We start from the raw sequence: 20264 nt of genomic DNA on the forward strand, positions 1-20264 counted from the left end.
CAAAACAGGAAAATTAGGCTCAGAGAGGCCAAGTAATCTGACCAGGAGCACACTGCTGGAAAGTGCAGAGCTGTGGTTTGCATAACAGAATGCCCAGCTCACAAATGACATTTAACCCTCTCATGGCCCACTGTGCAGTTAGTTACTGGGTGCACCCTCTAAGTCCACGTGGGGAAACGGGCTCCCCTCTGGTGGAGCCAGAAGCTCTACTAACTCGCAGTGTGGTCCTTCAGCCATCAAGCCTGGCCTGGGGTGTCACCGAGAGACCTTTCTTAAGATGTTCTTTGGGAGTGAGCTCCGGTCTGCAGGGCCATCTCCTCAGCTCATTTATTACAGGAACCAAAGGACAGCCTGGAAGGACCTGACAGCCACACTCAGGTTTGCGGCTGCAAGTCAAGCTGGTCAGGGACGTGCATGGGATGCTGAGGTGTCTCCAGTCGGATTTGGGTGTCAGGTTGCTCACAGGTACATAGGATCCCGGGTTGGAGGGTGACTCCAGCCCGAACCATCCCATTCTGCACCTGCTCATATGAGCAGGTGTGAAAGCGGTGGACAGCCTATTACCTGGACAACCACATATTCCCCTGCTACAGGGATCACTACGCTTTTTAAAACTCAGTGAATCCAGTCATTTTCTGTAGCTGCTTTTACTATCAGATCGTGCAGATCTCCGTCTAGGGGCTTAGTGGTGACTGTGGTCAAGTGCCTGTTTCCCCACATTGCTAGTAAAGCAAAGTTTGGTGAGTTTGCAGTAAACGCAACAGTCTGCCTTGGTCAGCTGTGCCCAGGGTCAGGGGCTGCTCAGGTAAGATGGTGTAAATGCAGACCCACGCGGCAACCTCCTCTGTGGCTCCCAGAGCTAGAGAGGGCTTGGGCAGGAGTTTCTGTAAAAAGTCCCTTGGGGGATTCTGATGTACAAAATTGAGAACCACCAAACTAGGGAGCAAGATCTCAAGACAGAGTCTGATTTGAAACAGACTGTGTGTAAATTTTTCTTTAAAAAAAATTTTTTTTCATTCCCCACATGGCCAAAAGGCCAGGCCAAAGCCGGGAGCCAGGAGTCAGCCATGTGGGATGATTTCCAAAGTACCTGCCCCCACCACACACCTCAGGCACATTAGCAGGAAGCTGGATGGGAAGCAGGGCAGCTAGGACTAGAACTGGCACTCTGATATTGGACATACGCAGAGGCTTAACATCCTGTGCCACAAGCTACACCCAGTGTGCAAAATCTTAGCATTCCTGCAGCACTCAAGCTGACTGGCCACTTGAGGCTACAGACGGCCCCATAGCCGAGGTTTGTGCCCAATTTAACAGGCAACAGGGAGCCAGGGAAGCTGGAGCAAAGAACACCAGCAGAAATGCTCAGAGCTATTAAAAGGCCCAGCCATCCAGAGACTAGGAAACACAGACTAGGCTAGAAAGACACATGGCAGCTACAATGTTGTTGGCTGACTGACTAAAGGAGTGTAAACCTCAAGCCTGGAGGGCTCAAGCCTCTCACTTTTCCAATCTCCCTTATCTGCCAGCCTCCAAATCTCCACCAAGTCGCATTCCGACCCCTCCCCGCGGCTCCCTCCTGGGTCCGGGCTCAGGCGCCAGGGCCACAGACCTGTCTCTCACCCATTGTTCAGTTTCCGGTGAGTCCAGTTCAACCCCAGGCTCCATGTCTTCGGTGACAGCCACCAGACACATTCCCTCACAGATACCCCGGAGGTGGGTGCCCGACATGCCTGCCAGGGCCATCAGCACGCACGGGTTCTTTCCAGTCCAGGGGCCCCGCGGGGGCGAGAGCGGGAACCCCGCTCCCGGGTGGGTGACCCGCGCTCTCCGCGAGGGAGCGCCCGGCCACCGGCAGGCGTGACCGCCCCCACCACGCCCCCACCACGCCCCGACCTCGCCCGGTGCCTGCTCAGACCACGCCCCCGCCACGCCCCCGCCACGCCCATCTCGCCGACAGAGCCCCCGCCCGGTCGCCAGCCCCCTCTCCACGTATTCCCGGTCCCTCCCTCCCTGCCTGCCTGCTTCGCCTCACCGCCGAGTCCGGCTGAGGGGGATGCTCCGGGTCCCACCTCCTCAGGGGAGCCGTGCATTTCTGCGCGCCTGGGCCGCCCGGGCTACGGCCGGTCCTGGTGGAGGCGGCGGCGGCGGCGGCAGCAGCCCGCGTTCCTCGTCCCTGGGAAGTTGTCTCCGGAGCCCGCGGCACCTCGGTCTCCTCCCCTTGAGCCCCGCCCCCCCACCCGGAGCGGGGATCTTGGAGCTGCCCGGCCCGGGGGCGTCACCGCTTGCTCTCCGGAGCCAGCCAGTCTCGGCTTCCCCGTGCTCAGCGCGCGCGTCCCTTGCCGGCCCGGGGTCTCCCCGCGCACCCCCGAGACGGCGCGCGCCCAAAGCGAGGAAGCCCGGAGCGCCGGGCGCCTGGGACCCCGCGGAACCGCTGCCCAACCTGCGGGGCTCGGCAGGGATGCAGGTTGCGCTGTGAGCCCGGGCGCCAAGGCCATGTCCGGCGCCCGCTGCCGGACCCTGTACCCCTTCTCCGGGGAGCGGCACGGCCAGGGGCTGCGCTTCGCCGCGGGAGAGCTGATCACGCTGTTGCAGGTCCCTGACGGCGGCTGGTGGGAAGGCGAGAAGGAGGACGGGCTCCGTGGTTGGTTCCCGGCGAGCTACGTGCAGCTGCTGGAGGTAAGGGGCGAGGGCCGAGAGCCGGGAGCCCTGGGCTACGGTTCTCCTCCGGTGCGCTCGCCTACCTGTTGCCCGCGCCCGGGGAAGCCGCTGCCTACCGGGTCCGAGGGGCGTCCGCCCCGGGGCGCGGAGTGGGGGGCGAGCAGCGGCTGCCGAACAGACCTGCATCACCGGCGCGGCCAGAGAGCAGTGGAGGAGAGCGGGTGCCCCTCGGGGCGTAGGCTGCGCGGGCTTGCCCGGTGCACTCCCCTTGAGCCGGCCTCCCGCGCGTCGGAGCCGCTCGGAGGAAGCGGGAACTTGTTGCGTGTGTGTGTGTGTGTGTGTGTGTGTGTGTGTGTGTGTGTGTATGAGAGAGAGAGAGAGAGAGAGAGAGAGAGAGAGAGAGAGAGAGAGAGAGAGAGAGAGAGAAGAGAATGTGTGTGTTCTGGAGGCGGGTGCGGTCCCAACAGTGGCAGTGACTGGGGATGTGGTGGTGTTGCTGAAAGCATAGGAAAAGTCCGAGAAATGTCACATCCTCAGTTGGCTGCGGGGCAGCCCTGCCTCTTCCCCTCAGCCTGCCAGCCCAGGGACGGTCATACTGCCGGGCCACTTTGGGAGACGGTCCACTTGTTGGTCAGCTGAGTCTGGCTGGGCCAGTAGCCCAAGTCCCATCCGCAAACTTGGTCCAGCTCTCTAAAAAGTGGCTAGACCCTGGGGTTCTGGCCGGGTCCCAAACCTATGTGGGACCTGCTGCTGAGCCAAGTCAGCTGGCTGTCTATTGTCTGGGTGACAGTTGGATGCCTCGCTGTGCTCTGTCACTGGGCTCAGGGTCACTGCCTGAGTGAGAGCCCAGCTTTCTCAGGTTGGGATGGGGGGTGGGGGGGTGGGGCGACTTTGCTTCCTTCCAGAACATCCTCTTGAACTCAGAGGCTGTTTCACCCCAGGATTGTTGTCAAGAGGGAATGAACATTCTGGTGAAACCGTGTCCACATCATGAAAACGGAATTCATTTATAATTTAACGACCGACCTACTTCCCAAAAGAACAAAGCAGCAAATTTTGCAAGAGGCTGATCCCTGCAGCTAATGGTGGAAGGGAGGGAGGAAGGTGTCATGGCTGTAGAGTGAGTTAGTCCCTGTGGTGTACGCTCAGATACCTTGGTTCTTTCAGGTGGAGAAGGACCCACATGCTGCCTGCTGAGCCAAGAATTTCGCCCAAGCTTAGGGGCTGTTAGGAGGGGTGTTCTGGGCAGATTTCACTTCCTGGGAGGTGACACGTGTAGATGCAGGACAGGCCCAGGTGTGGCAAGCTCCCCCCTGCTCTATTCCTTTCCTGAGAAGCAGATGTCAAGCAAAGCGAGTGTGCTGCTTCTTACATGACAATCTGGACTCTCCCCTTGTCTAGTTCAAAAGCCCTGGGATAAATGTATTTTGGGATTCCTTCTGGTGACCATATTTCCCCAGGAAATACTGATGTGGAAATTTGGCTGGTGGATATGTCTGTCCAGTTAGGAACCCTGGCTGGACTTAGCCAGCTGTTTTTGGGTGAATGAGTGTGTGTGTGTGTGTGTGTGTGTGTGTGTAAGGAGGAAGGGGATGGGAGAGTTTGAGAGTTTGGGTGGGTATTAGCAAGACTGCTTTTTTTTTTTTGAGTAGGGGAGGGAGGAAAGACCACCCTCCTCCCTTCTGAACAAAGCAGAATTATCAGCTGGGACAGCCTAGGGTGTGTCAGCCACACCCCCGGCACAAGCATAGTTAGCAAATGTCTGGAAATGTCTGAGAACATTCCCACCTAGTAACGTGCAACAAAAATGGCCATCTATGTGAGCAGACCCACTGAGAGCGAGTTTGATTGGTTGAGGATCTCCTAGATACTAGGCATGGGACATCCGTTATCACTTCCCCAGGAAGCAATGTGAAGAGTGAGGTGTTGTGCCTATCTTATAGACAAGTAAACTGTATCTCAGAGAAGTGGAGCTGGCTGTTGCAGAAGTGATGCTTGCCTATTTGGTCACCAGCACAGGTGACTAGGCCTGTGCCTGTTGTCAATGTGGTAGCCTTGGGTTGATCTATGCCAAAAGACTAAGGAAGAACAGGGCAGGGACAGCCCTTGGGGACAGCATCCCTTAGGGGAGGCTAAAATGCTAGGGCTAATGTGGGGTGGCTGTAGCATAGAGCGTCCCTTCTGCTAACCCTGGAGTTTGAGTTGGCTTAGAGCTGGCTGATTTTCCCACAGTTGGAGGCAGGGAAGAGTCTGAGCCCAGTGGCTTTAGTGCTCAACCAGGCTCATTTCAGGGCAAAAGTAGTTGCAATTTCAAATAGGGAGGATCTTGGGTCAGGAACTTGGTGTCTGGGAACCTCCTACGGAAGCAAGCTGGACCTGCCAGCTCAAGGCTGGGTTAGGAAAGTAACTATGCCAAATAGAGTTCCTTGGCAGAGGATGAATCTTCCAAGCAGCACCAGCAGCAAAAGGCAGGGCTTGCAAGAGAGTATCTGGTAGCTCCCCTCACCCCACCCCCCCATATCCAACCTTGGGACTTGAAGTTTGCTAGCAGGTGCTGGTTGAAGCTGCCAGGAGATCCGAGAAGGTGCATGCAGATTTGGGAAATGGGAAACTCTGTGGGATGTGGGCCATGTGGGATGCCTGCCTCTGAGCTTGCTGAGGGCAGGGAGTTCATTCAGCAGGTCATGGAAGCCTTTGTGGAAACAAGTGAAGGCAGAATGGATTCAAGCAGCCTTCTTGTGGGAGGGATGGAGTGAAGGGTGCCTGTCTGAGAATAGTCACTCTGGTAGATTTTTATTCCTTGGTACTTTTCTCCCTCTGGTGTAAAGAGTGATATCAGAGAACCCCATCTTGTTGGAGGGGTGTCAGGATGAGCAGTGTAGACTCCAAAGATTTCTTTCTTGTTCAGATGTAGAAAGGAGAAGTGAGAGGCCCTGGATTTGCAGGAAGAAAACCCCAAAGAGGAGGGTTAGGAACAAACTCAGAGAGACTGTTGGATCTGTCACAGTAGGGAGAGGTTGCTAAGCACTTTGCTTTGGTCAGGATTCCAAGGTCAAGGTAGAATGGTGCAGCCCACACCTGACTTCTAGGAAGTGGTTTCCAGGGAAACCTTAGCCCAAGCAGAGACGTATGTATGTATGCATGGATGGATGAAATGGGCCAAAGCCCTCCAGCCACCAGTGTCCCTTCCAATCAGGAGAATGTGCAGCTATTCAAAAGAAGGGAGGGAACCTGCTGCTCTCAGGAAAGGGAAGAGGTTGATGACCAAGACCCACAGGTGACCACGAGGCATAAAAGGACCCGGATAAGAGCAACTCAAAGAGTCACTCTTGGTCTCTTCAGCCACTAGAAGGGAGAGAGTAGAGATCTCTACTAATATCATTTGGGAGACCTGTAGAGGAGGAGCCGAGTTGGCAAAGATGACCAGAGACGAGACCAGGGATAGAGGCTATGGAACAGCACATTTGCCAGCGCCAAGCCAGGCACAGCATCACCTCTGCTGACCTGGTTCACCTGCATGTGGAAAGATATTCACCAGGCTCTGGGTGGGGAATGGAGGTTAGAGAAACAGTTCCTGGGAAAAGAGATAGAGAAGGGAAACAGATCCCCGTACCAGGACAGGTGCAGTACCTAGAGGGTTAACCAGAGTCAGGTGGTTTCCCTTCAATGGACAGAAGTCAGAGCTTACAGGAAATTTGAAAGCATCTTTAAAACTTCCCAAAGCTTTTGGGAAAAATCTGGATGTCAGTAAGATTGTGTTGCAAAAACACACACACAAAAGCTTTTCTTGACTTAGAATCCGGGATCTAGACCTCAGAGGCGCTAACAAAACTTGATCTCCTCTCTGCATTCTACCGTTTTCCTTTTTGGGAGGCCCTGTGTTTGTGCTATAGGAGCTCACAAGGAGTGGTTGTGGGAGTGTAGACTTTGCTGTGGGTCATCAAGGCATAATGCTTTAGTTATTGCTATGTGACAAGCCGCCCTTGAACTTCATGTATCCAAACAACTGTTTATCCTGTTGGTTGGCAGGGCTCAGCTGTGTGGTTCTTCTGCTAGTTTATCTTCTTGTCTCTCTTGAAGTTGCAATCAGATGGCAGTTGAGGCTGGAGTCCTGGAGACTAAATTGAGCTGGAAGTTCCAAAATGGCCTCTCCATCCACCTGTGTAGTGCCCAGATGCGCTTCCACATGGCTCATCTCTGCACTCTGTGTCTCCTCCTCCAGGGCCTTTCTCTTGATGATCAGAGTAGTTGACGTTCTTCCATGTGGCTGGCTTCCAAGGGCACCAAGGAGCACATTGTTCAGCCTTCCCAAGGCCTCAGTCCAGCACGGGCACACCAGTTCTGCTGCGTCCTGTAGGGAAGGGAGGCACAGGACCAGGCCAGAGTCAGGGTGGATGCAGGAGACGGCCATACAAGGGAGGCATGGCCTCCTGGATGGCCATGTTACAGATCAGCCACCTTAGAAGTGCAGTGAGAACATGCAGAGACATAGGGCCCATAACAGAGAGACAGCAAGTGCCAGCCCAACATGATGATGCTACCTTGGAGAGAGGTAGCATCCAGGAGGCTTGGCCCGTCTTCTTTCAACAGTGTCTGTTATTCTTGGAAGGTTTATTTATTTTTTAAAATAACATGAGTTTTGTTTTTCTTTTTATAAAGCCCACAGGATATGTGATGCATAAGGAATTTAAAAATATATGTTTGAGAGGCAGAGAGACACAGGAGCGTGTGTGAGCTCCTTCATACTGGTTCACTCCCTAAATGCCTGCAGTGGCTAGGGTTGGGCTGAGCTGGGAACTCCATCCAGATCTCCCACATGGCTGACAGATGCTCAGCTACTTGAATCATCATCTGCTGCTTCCCCTGTGCACATTGGGAGGAAACTGGAGTCAGGAGGTAGAGTGGGATTCCAAACCAGATTCTCCTACATGGGATGGGAGTTCGTCAAGCAGTCTCTGAAATGCTGCACTAGTTGCCCACCACTATTCTGCTCCTCGATTTGGGGGTCTGTTGTTGGCATCTGAAGCTCTGCTGATGGGAACTTTGCCAGTCCATCCTGTAGTTTCCAGCTGCTTCTCCCCTCTGGGTGCTGGACTGGTCAAGTGTCTGCTCCATAGGGCGTTAGCACAATGAGCAATGGCTTTTGGGTTCTGTGGACTCAGGGCATCTTTGCAAGAAGTTGGCATCAACCCCCGAGTTGTGCTAACTCTCATATCAGCCTGCAACTTCCATTTTTACCTAGGTACACCGAGGAGCTGCTGACCTTTTTGTTTTCTTCTTGGCCTGGGGAAAGTCTGCTTTTGTCTGATGCCTAGAAAGCCTTCACTGCTGGAGAGAGTATGTGTTGGGCAGACCAGGTGGCCTTCAATACTTGGGCAGTGTTCTGACTCTGCAGGGGTCTCTGTGGTCATGTTGGGCTGCCTTGTTACTAACAGCAGCAAGGCACCATGCACAGGCTTTCCTGTACAGCATCTGGGCAGTCTCCCTTACTTCACAGAGAAATTAGTAGATTCCCTTCTCTCCCTGCCATGGTGAGGCTTTTAGGATGGTGTTTATACTGATGGGGAGAGGAGGCACGGCATTTAGACTAGGATGTGAAGACTGAGTGGCATTTGGGGTCTGGATTCTGAGGAGATTCCATGGGATCTTAAGAGGAACCATGTCCCTTCTCCTATCCACATGGGGGTGCTCCTTTTGTCAACTGTTGGACACACCTTGTGAGTTGAACTTTCCATTTCACTGAATCTAACCTTACTTCTGAAGCTGCAAACTGTTATTGAGATTCAACTCAGATTTCATACATCAAAGCTAAACTTGTGGGGACTGATTTTGGACCTGGTGGTTAAGGCGCCATTGTCACGGTGCAGCGGAATAAGTTGCTGCCTGTGATGCTGGCAGCTCATCTCAAAGCATTCATTTGAGTCCTGGCTGCTCTGCTCCCCTTCCAGCTTCTGCTTATGTAATGGGGAACCAACAAAAGATGGCCCATGTGTTTGGATCTCTGCTATCCATGTGGGAGACCCAGATGAAGGTTTTGGCTTTGGCCTGGCCCAACCTTAAGTGTTGTGGCCATTTGGAGAGTGAACCAATGGATGGAAGATCATTGTCTCTCTGTCTTCTGCCTCGTTCTGTGCATCTGCCTTCCAAGTCAACAAAATATTTTTTTTTGTTATTGTTGTTTTTTGTTTGTTTTGTTTTAAACAAAAAGGATGTTGACTAAGATGCTCATTAGAGACCTGGATTGAGTTCCTGGCTCTCGGTTCTGACCAGGGCTAGCCCTGGGCATTGCAATCGTTTGGGGAGTAGACTAGCAGATAGTCGTTCTGTCAAGTAAAAACAAAACTCATAATCCTACCTCTCATCTCTGCCTCCTACCTACACCCTGCAAACCTTAGCAGGGTATATCTCCCTCCTCTAGGTTGCCAGACACTTCTCCTCTTCCTTTCCTCTGCTGTGTTCTGGGTGAGCAAGCCTTGTCTGTTCCCTCTCAGGAACATTACTCAAAGCCTGCTCCTTCCTAACTTGCCTTGGCAAATCTTTTCTGTAAAAGGCCAGGAAACGATTTAGACTTCGCGGGCCAAGAGGCAGCATCGAGTTAGAGCTGCCTCGCTGTGAGCTGTGCTTTGTGCGCCAGCAGCAGTGAGAAGCAGGGAGGGGGCCCAGATGGTCTCCGTCACAGCTCCTCAGTTGTGCTGCTGGAGTGCAAAAGCTACCGCAGATAACCCAAAAACCCACGGGCGTGCTTGTCTGAGAAAACTTTATGGATGGCCTCTGGAATCCGGCTGCTGTAATCTTCACATCCTATAAAATGTCATCTCTTTTCTTTAAAAATATATTGATTTATTTGAGAAGTAGTGAGGAAGAGAGACAGATGAGAGTTATGATTCATTCTCCCCCCAAGATGCCAGCAGTAGTTGGGACTGATGGACCTGGGCTGAAGCTGGGAGCTGGGAAATCAATCCAGGTCTCCCATGGGTATGGTAGGGACACAACGACTTGAACCATCAGCAGCTTTCTCCCAAGGTGTGCCTTAGCAGGAAGCTGGAGTCAGGAGCTAGATCTGGAAAAACTAAACATAAGCACTCTGATATGGTCTGTAGGCATCTTTTTTGTTTGTTTTTAAAGATTGATTTATTTTTATTGGAAAGTCAGATATACAGAGAGGAAGATCTTCCGTCCGATTGATTCACTCCCCAAGTGAGTACAACGGCCAACGCTGTGCCGATCCGAAGCCGGGAACCAGGAACCTCTTCCGGGTTTCCCACACGGGTGCAGGGTCCCAAAACTTTGGGCCGTCCTCGACTGCTTTCCCAGGCCACAAGCAGGGAGCTGGATGGGAAGCGGAGCTGCTGGGATTAGAACTGGTGCCCATATGGGATCCCGGCGCGTTCAAGGTGAGGACTTTAGCCGCTAGACCACGCCGCCGGGCCCCTGTAGGCATCTTTTTTTTTTTTTTTTTTTTTTTAAAGATTCATTTTATTTTTATTACAAAGTCAGACATACTGAGAGGAGGAGAGACAGAGAGGAAGTGGAGCTGCCGGGATTAGAACCAGCGGCCATATGGGATCAGGGCGAGGACCTTAGCCACTAGGCCACTCTGCCGAGCCCCCCCTGTACGCATCTTAACCAGTGAATGCCCATCCTAGTCTTCTTCCAGTTTGTTTTCAATCATTAAAAGATGTGAAAACTACTCTTAGCTCACAGACTGAATGTAGTTTTCCACTCCGTTCTCCAAAGGTGATCTTTCAGTCGGTCAGCACCTGTTACTCCCAGGCTGGGAGCAGCGCTGTGCATGCTGAAGGTACAATGGTGATCAACATTAACAAAGAAACACCTTCGAGTTGTTCTGATTCAGGGGGTGGAAAACTTGCCAGTCAACCAGCGTGCTGAGATAGAGTGAGAGTTCTGTGGTGGTGAAGAGGGGTTCTGCTAAGCTAGTTAGGAAAGGCTTCTCAAGGGAGGTGACATTTGAGCAGAGATCTGAATGATGCAAAGCAGCCGTTCATCTGAGGACTGTAAAGGCACTCAGGGGCTGGCATTGTGGTGTAGTGGGTTAAGCCACTGCTCGAATTCTATTTGAGGGCCTGTTTGAATCCTGGCTGCTCCATTTTCAATCCAACTTTCTGGTAATGTGCCTGGAAAAGCTATGGAAGATGGCCCAAGTGCTTGAGCCGCTGGCACCTCCATGGGCAGTTTTTATGAAGCTTCTGCCTTTAGCCTGGCTCCATCCTGGCTATTGTGACCGTCTGGGGAGTGAACTAGTAGATGCATGTCTCTCTTCCCCTCCTCCCCTCCTCTTCCCTTCTCCCCTCCCCTCCCCTCCCCTCCCTTCTGCTCCTGCCCTCCCTTCCCCTCCCCTCCCCTCCCCTCCCTTCTGCTCCTGCCCTCCCTTCCCCTCCCCTCCCCTCCCCTCCCCTCCCCTCCCTTCTGCTCCTGCCCTCCCTTCCCCTCCCCTCCCCTCCCCTCCCCTCCCCTCCCTTCTGCTCCTGCCCTCCCCTCCCCTCCCCTCCCTTCCCCTCCTCTCCTCTCCTCTCCTCTCCTCTTCTTATTCTTCTCTCGTTCTTTCTAATCCTGCTTTTCAAACAAATAAGATGAAGCTTTTTTTTTAAATGGTGTGTTTGGGTGCAAAAAATTTTGAAATAGCATGTAATTTTTTTTCATTATGCATCTTTTCAGTGAATTTTATGAAAACCTTTCATATACGTAAGTTTTGAATTTTTTTTTCCACCAAAATAAACTTATCTTTGAATTGCATTTCCCATGAACCCTTGGAAGCATCTTTGTGCTTGGAAGAATCATAATATTCTGGGATGACTGGGGAGAAGTGAACGGGAAGCAGAGAGGCTAGAGATGTGGTTGCAAGGGAGACAGCTAGTGAATAGGACCTGGGAGTTGGACCATTATCCAAGTGCAGCAAAAAGGCCTTAGATTCCATGGAAGGGGGTAGAGTGCTGGAAAAATCATCTGGACTCTAGGGTAAAAGGGAATGCATGGGAGCCAGGAGGCCTGTTGGAAAGCCGGGAGCAGTGGACATGGCGATGACAAGAAGTGGGTGGACTTGGAGTTATTTTTCAGAGTCCGAAGGTCTGAGTGGTGAATTAGTTGGGGCACCCAGTACACAGACTTGACGAGTCTCACCTCTTGCAAGTCCATTGCCATGCATTTTCCTTTCTTTTTTTTTCCATCTGTCAATTGTTTCTGCCACCAGAGACCACCTTCCTTAAAGAGCAAGGTTAAAGCTCAATACAAATAGGGAGCAAGTCCATGGCCTTAGTGCAAAAAAACGTTTTAAACAAGTTATTTGAAACAAAACAAAACACTGAAAACACAAAGGTGAATACATCCAGGATAAGAATGGGTAAAAACTTGTTTATATACTTTGTAATAAAAAATATACAGAGTCATCACCCTGTTCAGTCTTACTGGTAATGAAGGCAGGACCAATGTAATTAAAAAGAAAGCTTTAGGGGTGGGGATTTGGCTAAGTGGTTAAGACGCCACTTGGGTTGCACTTAGGATGCCTGCATCCCACATGGAGGGCCTGGGTTTCAATCCTGGTTTGCTCCCCTCCGCCCCCCCAACTCCATCTTTCTTCTCATGTGCACCCTGGGAGGTAGAAGAAGATGGCTTAAGGAGTTGGGTTCTTGCCACCCATGTGGGAGACACGGACGCTGTTCTTGGCTCCTGACTTCAGTCTGGCCACATGCTAGCTTTTGTGGGCATTTAGGGAACAAACAAGTGGATAACAGTTTTCTCTTTCCCTCAGATGTCTTTCAAATGAGAAAATAAAGACATAAAAGTTTTAAAAGAAGTAGCTTTAAAGAAAAATGTCAAGAAAAAGGAAAAGAGAATCTGCATAGATTGGAAGTAGGAAAATGATTCTTGACTACTTAAAAGCATCATCAGTTTACGTACTCGCTGACCCAGCAATTCCACTTGTAGGAATTTTGACCCAGACAGCATCTAATAGGCAAGCTGTGAACTCCACTTTGGATGGTGCAATATTGGCCACAGCCTAAGTGTTCACTGGGAAGAATGGATTAAAATCAGTTAGATCTGCGTTTAGCATGAGATAGATCAGATACCTAAAAGTGGCTCAGTGTTGTATTGAAGCTGAAATGTTGGTCAGTGATGCTAAGTGCTTTCCTGGAGTTAGCATATTTTGGATTTCTCCTTACGAGGAGGCAGGATGTACTCATGTAGTCCAGAAATGAATTGTTCTTGACAAGCAGGGACTGTGTGTCCTGTGCATTCCTCAAGTATCCTTTTGTGGAAAGAACAGGTTGAAGGAAAACATGCTGGCCCAGGGCCACATTCTTTCACATAGGCGCAGTAACAGCATATCTTTGTCTGGGGAGGGATGGATTTGATTTTTTTGGAAACAGCCAAAACTTACTGGAAGCCAAGTCTGGTGTGTCTGTGCATGTGACTGTCTGTCACCTTGTCACCAAAAGCATTTTAAAACAGCTTATTAAAAAGCATAGGGTAGGATGAAATCGTACATGATGTGGAAATCTGGAGAGGAAACTACCAGAGCAAAAGGTGAGATGCCTGTTGGAACCAAGTTGGATGGGAGAACAGGGTAATCGAGTGAAGCAGTGCTGTTCAGGGTTACAGAAGGGATTATGGCCTGAAGTAGTGACCCGGTTGAACAGTTTGCCGTAAAGAGTAATAGAAGAATTCTGGAAGTAGTGGCATTGTGGACACGCAGCTGCATCAGTCAGAAAGGGATAAAGTATGCTGCTGTAACATCCCCGAATCTCTATGAGCAAAACAACACTGGTTTGCTTTTTGCATACAAGAGTGGGATGTGGGGCTACAAAACCCTCTGGGACCCAGGATAATGGGACAACTGTTGTGTGGAATTTTGCCAGCTTGTGGTTCTTAGTTGTTCTTGTTTTCCCTGAGTGTGACACCTGACCCATGGGTTCCTGTATCGATGTCTTAGCCATGTATCCACACCTGAATTCAAGAGGGTGGGAAAATGTAGTCCTAACACATACCCGAAAGAAGAAAAGGAACAAGGCGAATCTGTGTGGACACTCTCTCAGGGGAGATGCTTCGTTTCTGGTCTGCCTCAGTTTCGGTGTTTTGTGGTCACACTCACAGCAGTGCTTCTCAGACTGAAGTGGGTGCCTCTGGAAGGAAGCTTCCAACAACAAACTCACTGAAGCTTGTCTGGTGCAGCCTGGGACCTGAGGCTCTGTACATGTGAGAAACTACTGTGTGCTGATGATGCCCTGAGACGACAGAAGGCAGTACAGTCCTCAGCAGGTGCCCTGAGCTCCTGAGCCATGGCTGGCTCTTACTGTTTCTTCACATTGGCTCTGTTGGCGTTCGGAAAAGGATACCTCTAAGTATGGCACTTCAGCATGCTGAGGGCTTTGAGCTAAAGGAGAAGCCGTGTCTTTCTGTGCCCCTCACCCCTCTTTCCCTCCCAAAGCATGACAGGGGACTCTATAAGAAGTTTCACTATGTACCTAATATCTGTATGCTCCGGAAGTTGAATTTAAATGGAGGGAATCTAGAGTTGATGCTCAATTCAGAGCTTTGACAGACTCCATCCCAGGCTGTTCCTTGGGCCCATTCATGTTCGCTAAAAATGATTTCCTCTTCCTTTGAAATCGCCTACAGCCCCACTTCCTGTTTTCTATGAAGGGAGCATTGAAGCTTGTACCATCTTGCCCTTCCTTCAGTTTTGGGTATCTCCTGTGCACCTGTGTATTAATGAATGTGTATGACTTTTCTTTTCTTATTCTGTTTATTACCAGTTTGTTTGATGGACTCAGTTATTGAACCTTCCTAGGGTGGAAGGCAAGTTTCTTTCATTACCGTAGTTTCCCCCTTCACACACGCTAGCATAGCATCTAGCGTCCTGCTCAGCCTACTAATAGATACAAGGCATACACTTCATTTTTTTTTAACAAGTGTGATGGTCACGTGATCTGAAGTTTCATGTTGGTGTTTTTTTCTGTTAAGTACATTGGTCACAACTGGGAACTTTACAAAAGCAAGTTTTTATGTTTGCACACTACCATGGGCTATGCTTAATGCAAGGGTTAGCTAAGGTATGTAATTGGGGTCAACGGTTCTTTCCCAGGGAACCCTCTCCACGATCTCCTCCAAGAGACACGTTTTCTGTTTAAATGAAAAGACCCTCCAGGATTTTAGCTTCCTTGCTTTTTCTCTTCTGTTCTTCTGTTCTTCCTCCCTTCTCCTTTGCTGTCAAATGCATGGAGAACTCCAAGGTTAGTCAACAACAACCAGAAATCTTAATTAAGTTGTAGACATTTTTAAAGAGATGCTATTTTTAAAAATTCTACAAGAAATGAGACCTTGTCCTAACTGAACCACAGGAGGGGATTCTTATTTTAGCAGTGGTTCGTGGAAGAGAGTCAGAAGCATTTGTTTTTTATTTGTGATCTAACTTAGGAATGGAAATAGGAAACCTTAATTTTTAATTTAGTTTGAACCTATTGTTCTCATTTAGCAGGATTTTTAAATTGATAAACAGCCTACAAGTATGTGTTGTGCTTGAAGTGAAAAATAAAGCCCTTGTTAAGAAATTTGACACGCTCAAAAAGAGAGTGCTGCTGCATTTCACTCTATCATTTTCTTTCTTTAATTTAAAAATTTCTTTTTAATATTGTTTACATAGTTGAAAGGGATGCACACCCCTGTGGACCTCCAGGTAGGGTGGGGAGGGTCAGGTATGGAGGAAGGTGGATGGGATAATGTTGCAGGTTTTTTATTTGTTCGTTTATGTATCCTGTATCTTCAGGAGAGAAGAGGGAGATGGGGCACTTCTTGTTGTCAAACTACATCAGCACCCGGGGATGGGGAGCGGTCCTTTGATGATGCCTCAGAGACCCCCAATGTGGGGAAGAATGTTCCAAGGGTGTGTTACTTGAGTGATGTTGAAAGCTGATATCATTGCTCCAGGACTGAGATCCTTTCAAGGTCTATTGGTTGGCCGAGTCCACTAAGTATGTCCATAGACCCAGGAACATGCTACGAAGCTTGAAAATTGTCCAACTTGTTCTGTTTCCATCCTCTGATGAGGCAGTCATTGTCCTCTGCTGGCCTAGATGAGCTGGCTGTCTTAATTCCCGTGTGTTTCTTGGCATGTGGTCCACTACACAGGCATCAGCAACTCATGCACTCCAAGATCAGCCCACATATCCTGTGATTTTCTGGGTTGTCTGGGGTCTGAATCCAGCAGTCTAGTTGGAGAGTCCCTAAAAGAAACCTTACTTGGGGTGACCTCAGACTTGATTCTTACATGTGCCAACCACTGCAAGGTCAGGTTTGGTCTGTCACCTACATTAGCCAATGCACATACTGGTGGATGTAATTGCCTAGTCAGTTCTGCCCCAGCCCCATATCTCACACAAACTGATAGGTGCTCTGACCCAGCCCAGCCTAACCAGACCACCACAGATCCAGTTCTCATGCATACCAGTGGGCACTGCAGGCTAGTCAAGGCTACCCCCCAAAACCCTCACCAGGCCTATCCCCAGCCCAGGTTTTTGCACTTGTCAGCCTCTGCTGTGGCCTAGCCTAGCTAAGCCAGCATCCCACCTCGCTGTTATGTACACTCATGGATGCTGTGGCTTAGCTCATCCTGACCTGCCTCCAGACCCGGCTGACATGTATGCTGATGGGTGTTACTACTTTGTCCAGCCTGGCCCAACCCCATCCCTGGTTCTTGTGCTCGCCAGTGATAGATACAGCTTACCAGGGAAATACTCACTGTTCCCCTGTCAAGTATGCTCCCAGCCCTGGATCTTGCACTTGCCAGGGGATACTGTGGTTGAGCCTGACATGACTCACACCCATTCCAGGCACTTGTCAGCTGGTGCTATAGCCTAGCCTGGCTGGCCTGCATCAATTCTGGCTCTCATACACATCAGGGGGTGTGGCAGCCTAGCCCAGCCTTGCCTGTCCCCAGTGCCAGCTCTCACACTTACCTGTGGAAGCAGAGGGCCCAGCAAAGGGGTCCCTGAAGTTTTCTTCCCAGGCCCACTCCCAGCCCCTGTCTTCCATTTGCTATTGCCCAGTCTGAGATGGCCCACCCCTTGTCTTAGCATCACCGGCTGGTGCTACAACGTTGCTCAGCCTGCCCCACCACCAGCTCTCATGTGAACTGATAGATATTGCAGTCCAGCCTGTCTTGGCAGGTAACTCATCCATGCTGTGATTCATACCAGTTTGCTGTGTACTGGCCCAACTCAGCCCATTCCCAGACCTGGCTCATACATGTGTTGATGGGTGTGTAGCCCAACCTGGCCTGCCTTGCTCCCAACCCCAACCCTCATGCTCACTAGCAGGAGCTGCTGCCTAGCAGGAGAGTTCCCTAAGTTCTCTTACAAAGCCTGCTCTCCACCCCAGATCTTGAATGTGCTTACAGGTGTTGTGGCTCACCCTGACATGGCTGGCCCCCAGTACTGCCTCTCACTGGCAGGTACTATGGCCTAGCATAACTGGCCTGCACCTATTCCAACTCTCACCAATGGGTGCTACAGCCTAGCTCAGCCTGGCCTACCCCTTACCTGGCTCTCATGTGACCCAGTGGTTACACCACAGCCTAGCCTAGGCCATCATCCCACATCTCTTCTAGCCCTTGCAAGTGCCAGCCAGTGCTGGAACCTAGCTCAGTCTAGCAAGCCTCTTGCTAATGAGTACTGCAGTTTTGTCTGTCCTGCCCCCCACACCAACTCCTACCCAGTCCCTTGTGCTCCCTAGCAGGGGCTACAGCCTGGTAGGGGAGTTCCCCAAATTCCCTACTGGGTCTGCTCCTAGACCTGGATGTGACACATGCTGGTAGGTGCAGCAGCCCTGCTTAGCATGGTCTGTTCTTAGTCTTAGCCTTTTCATGTGCCAGTGGATGCTGCAGCCTGGTCTTACCCAGCCTTCTCTCAGTCGCAGCTCACATAAGTGTCAGATGGATTCTTATCAGGTGAGTTCTGTGGTCCAGCTTTGCTTGGCCTGTCACCACCCCCAGCTGTGTGCGCAAACCAGTGGGTGCTGTAATCCTACAGAGGCGAGCCCACAAGTTCCTTACAGAGTCTGTCCCCTGATCCGGTTCTCTCTTGTTGAGTGCTACAACTCAGTCTGACATGGCCCACCACTTGCTGTGATATTTGTGGGTGTGGCCTAGCCCAACTTTCATGCACCTCTCAGCCCTAGTTTTTGTATGTGATAGTGGGCGGTGGGTAATGCCATTTAACCCAGCCCAGGTTTCCCGTGTGGGTGAGTGCCTTGGCTTGACTCAGACATGCACTCCGGTTTTCCCCCTCTAAACTACTCATCTTATGTCCTTCGCCTACCTGCTGGTGCAGTGGCCAGGTACTTGGAAGCCCCCAGAAGTCATTTCTGTCCTGTCAATCATACCCTCAGCTTCTCCAACTCCAATACATCCCCAAATCCTCAGGCAATCTGTAGTTTGCCCCCAATCTGGGGGCCAGGGAACCATGTCCTGGCCTGATGTTCCTTTCCTTCCCTGCATGTCTTAAAAAAAAAAAAAAAGCAACTATGCTGGAATACAGATATGGTTAATACAAATCTGGCATTGACTAGGCCCAGGATGCCCACCAGCCACTGGCTGCTTTTCTCCCATCAGTGTGACATTTGCCCAGGTACAAGGCAACCCAGGCAGTTGTCTGCAGCTAGGGCAGTCTGTCATTTTCATAGCCTAGAGACGATGGCAGATACTGGGGCTTGGATTCTGTTGTGGACTGCTTCAACATTAACATGCATGAGGTCATGAGGGTTCTTGATTGAATAGGTTGAGGGGGGAGACTAAGTCTGAAGGATAATACAAACTTCCTGCTTCTACTCACTGTGTCTCTACACTGACACAGTGCAGAACCCTGTTAGGACCACACGTGTATGAGTTTCTTCCACATACCAAGCATTTCTCAGCAGCGGAGTCTCCTACGATTCAGTCCTGCCACCATCTACCTGGAGTATAGTCTGATTTCACAGGCCAAAGGATCAGTTGTACAAGACTGCCCCTTGCTTCCCAATGCCAAGGAATGTTACCTTCAAGAGAAGGCTTCAAAAAAGTCAAGGAAAAATTTTAGCATCTTTTAGAAGATGAAGAAGTGGAAGTACTGGAGAGAAGTACGCTTCTATTTGGTATGCAGGCATCTCAAGCAGTGACTTAACCACTACCAAAGACCCACCCTTAGCACCTGATTCTCATCATGAAAAAACAAGTCATGCATAAGAATAAATACATGGAGTTCAGATTTATACATTGATCTCTACTTCATTTCAAATGTTACAGAAAGTGATTATCCTGGAGTAGAGCCCCCCAACAAAGGTGGTTATGGAAGGGTAGTCTCTTGGCAAAGTAATAGTGGGAATGATTTGCAAGTTACTCCAGGGAAAAAAGTTGGAGGAGAAGAAAGGCTTCCTGGTGGAGGAAATGCTGCTAGAAATGGTGTGGCGGGGGGGTGGCCTTTTACCTGTCTTGGAACACAGTGAAGAGAGTGGCAGACCTGTGCATTTATGTTCCTGTAATATAAAGAAAGAAATGTTTAAATTATGATAATAAAATATGCAACACAAAATACTGTACACATTAGCTTTGGGAATCATTTAAATAAACAAAGAAATTCTTTATACAAGTAAAAAAAAATTAGTATCTTTTAAATTCCTTCCTTCTATTAACTTCTGGAAGCACCCCTTGTTCTTCTATCTGACTGGCTACCTCCTAAGTTTCCCACTGGGTTTCCGTCTTGGGTTTAGTTAATTTGCTATAAGAATTCACAGAACTTGGGGAATTTTCCTTTTCCCAGTTAAGTGTAAGGGACACTAGAAAGATGCAGGTACATGGCCAGGTGAAGCATTGTTGAGGGTGTGGTATACAGGACAGGACCTTCTTGTGTTCAGCAATCTAGAATCTGTGCAAGAGTTAGTTTGATTTATTTTATTTGAAAGAGAGAACTAGAGAGAGGTCTTCTATCTACTGGTTCACTCTCCCCAGTGGCCATAACAGCTGGGACTATTTGTCCCATGCCAAAGCCAGGAGTTTGGAGCTTCCTCCAGGTCCCACACGTGAATACAGGAGCCCAAGCACTTGGGCTGTCTTCCATTACTTTCCCAGGCACATTAGCAGGGAGCTGAATTGGAAGTGGAACAGCTAGGATTTGAACCAACTCATGAATGGATAATGACTTAATTTGCATGCAGGTAATGACCTGCTTTGCTAAGACACAGCATCAGTCCTAGTTTTTATAGAGCTGCAGCTCTAGTTTCCTCTGTGCCTTTCCCTGGGACTGGTGGGCAGGACCCAAAATTCCAACCCTCCTGATCGTCTAATCATTTGCGCTTTCTACTGATCAGTTCCTCTCAGGCTCCACCCTAAGTCACCTGCGTTGTATAAAATTAGGTGTGATTAAAAGGAAGAATGGTGAATAATAAAAGAAACTCCTATTTCAGGGGTGGTAGAAGCTCTGTGTCCAGAATTGAGACAAACACCAAATATAGTCAGACTGGTGCAGAGACTTGACTGAGATACATTCTGAGAAATGTGCCTGAGAAGTGCTGTGCTAAGTGATCTCATAGAGTCTACTGACTTAAACCTGAAGACACAA

The 20264-nt window shown here is 50.0% G+C and overlaps 1 protein-coding gene across 1 annotated transcript in view; it reads left to right on the top strand.

The window, feature by feature from the left end:
* Positions 1–2313: 2313 nt before the first annotated feature.
* Positions 2314–20264, top strand: part of GAS7 (growth arrest specific 7) — a 221357-nt gene continuing 203406 nt past the window's right edge. Inside the window, exon 1 of the mRNA XM_004594742.2 lies at positions 2314–2679. Coding sequence (XP_004594799.1) covers positions 2497–2679 — 183 coding nt within the window. The 5' untranslated portion in view covers positions 2314–2496. The remainder of the gene's footprint in view (positions 2680–20264) is intronic.

The sequence above is a fragment of the Ochotona princeps genome, chromosome 17 (genome assembly GCF_030435755.1).
Source record: "Ochotona princeps isolate mOchPri1 chromosome 17, mOchPri1.hap1, whole genome shotgun sequence".
Taxonomy (NCBI): domain Eukaryota; kingdom Metazoa; phylum Chordata; class Mammalia; order Lagomorpha; family Ochotonidae; genus Ochotona; species Ochotona princeps.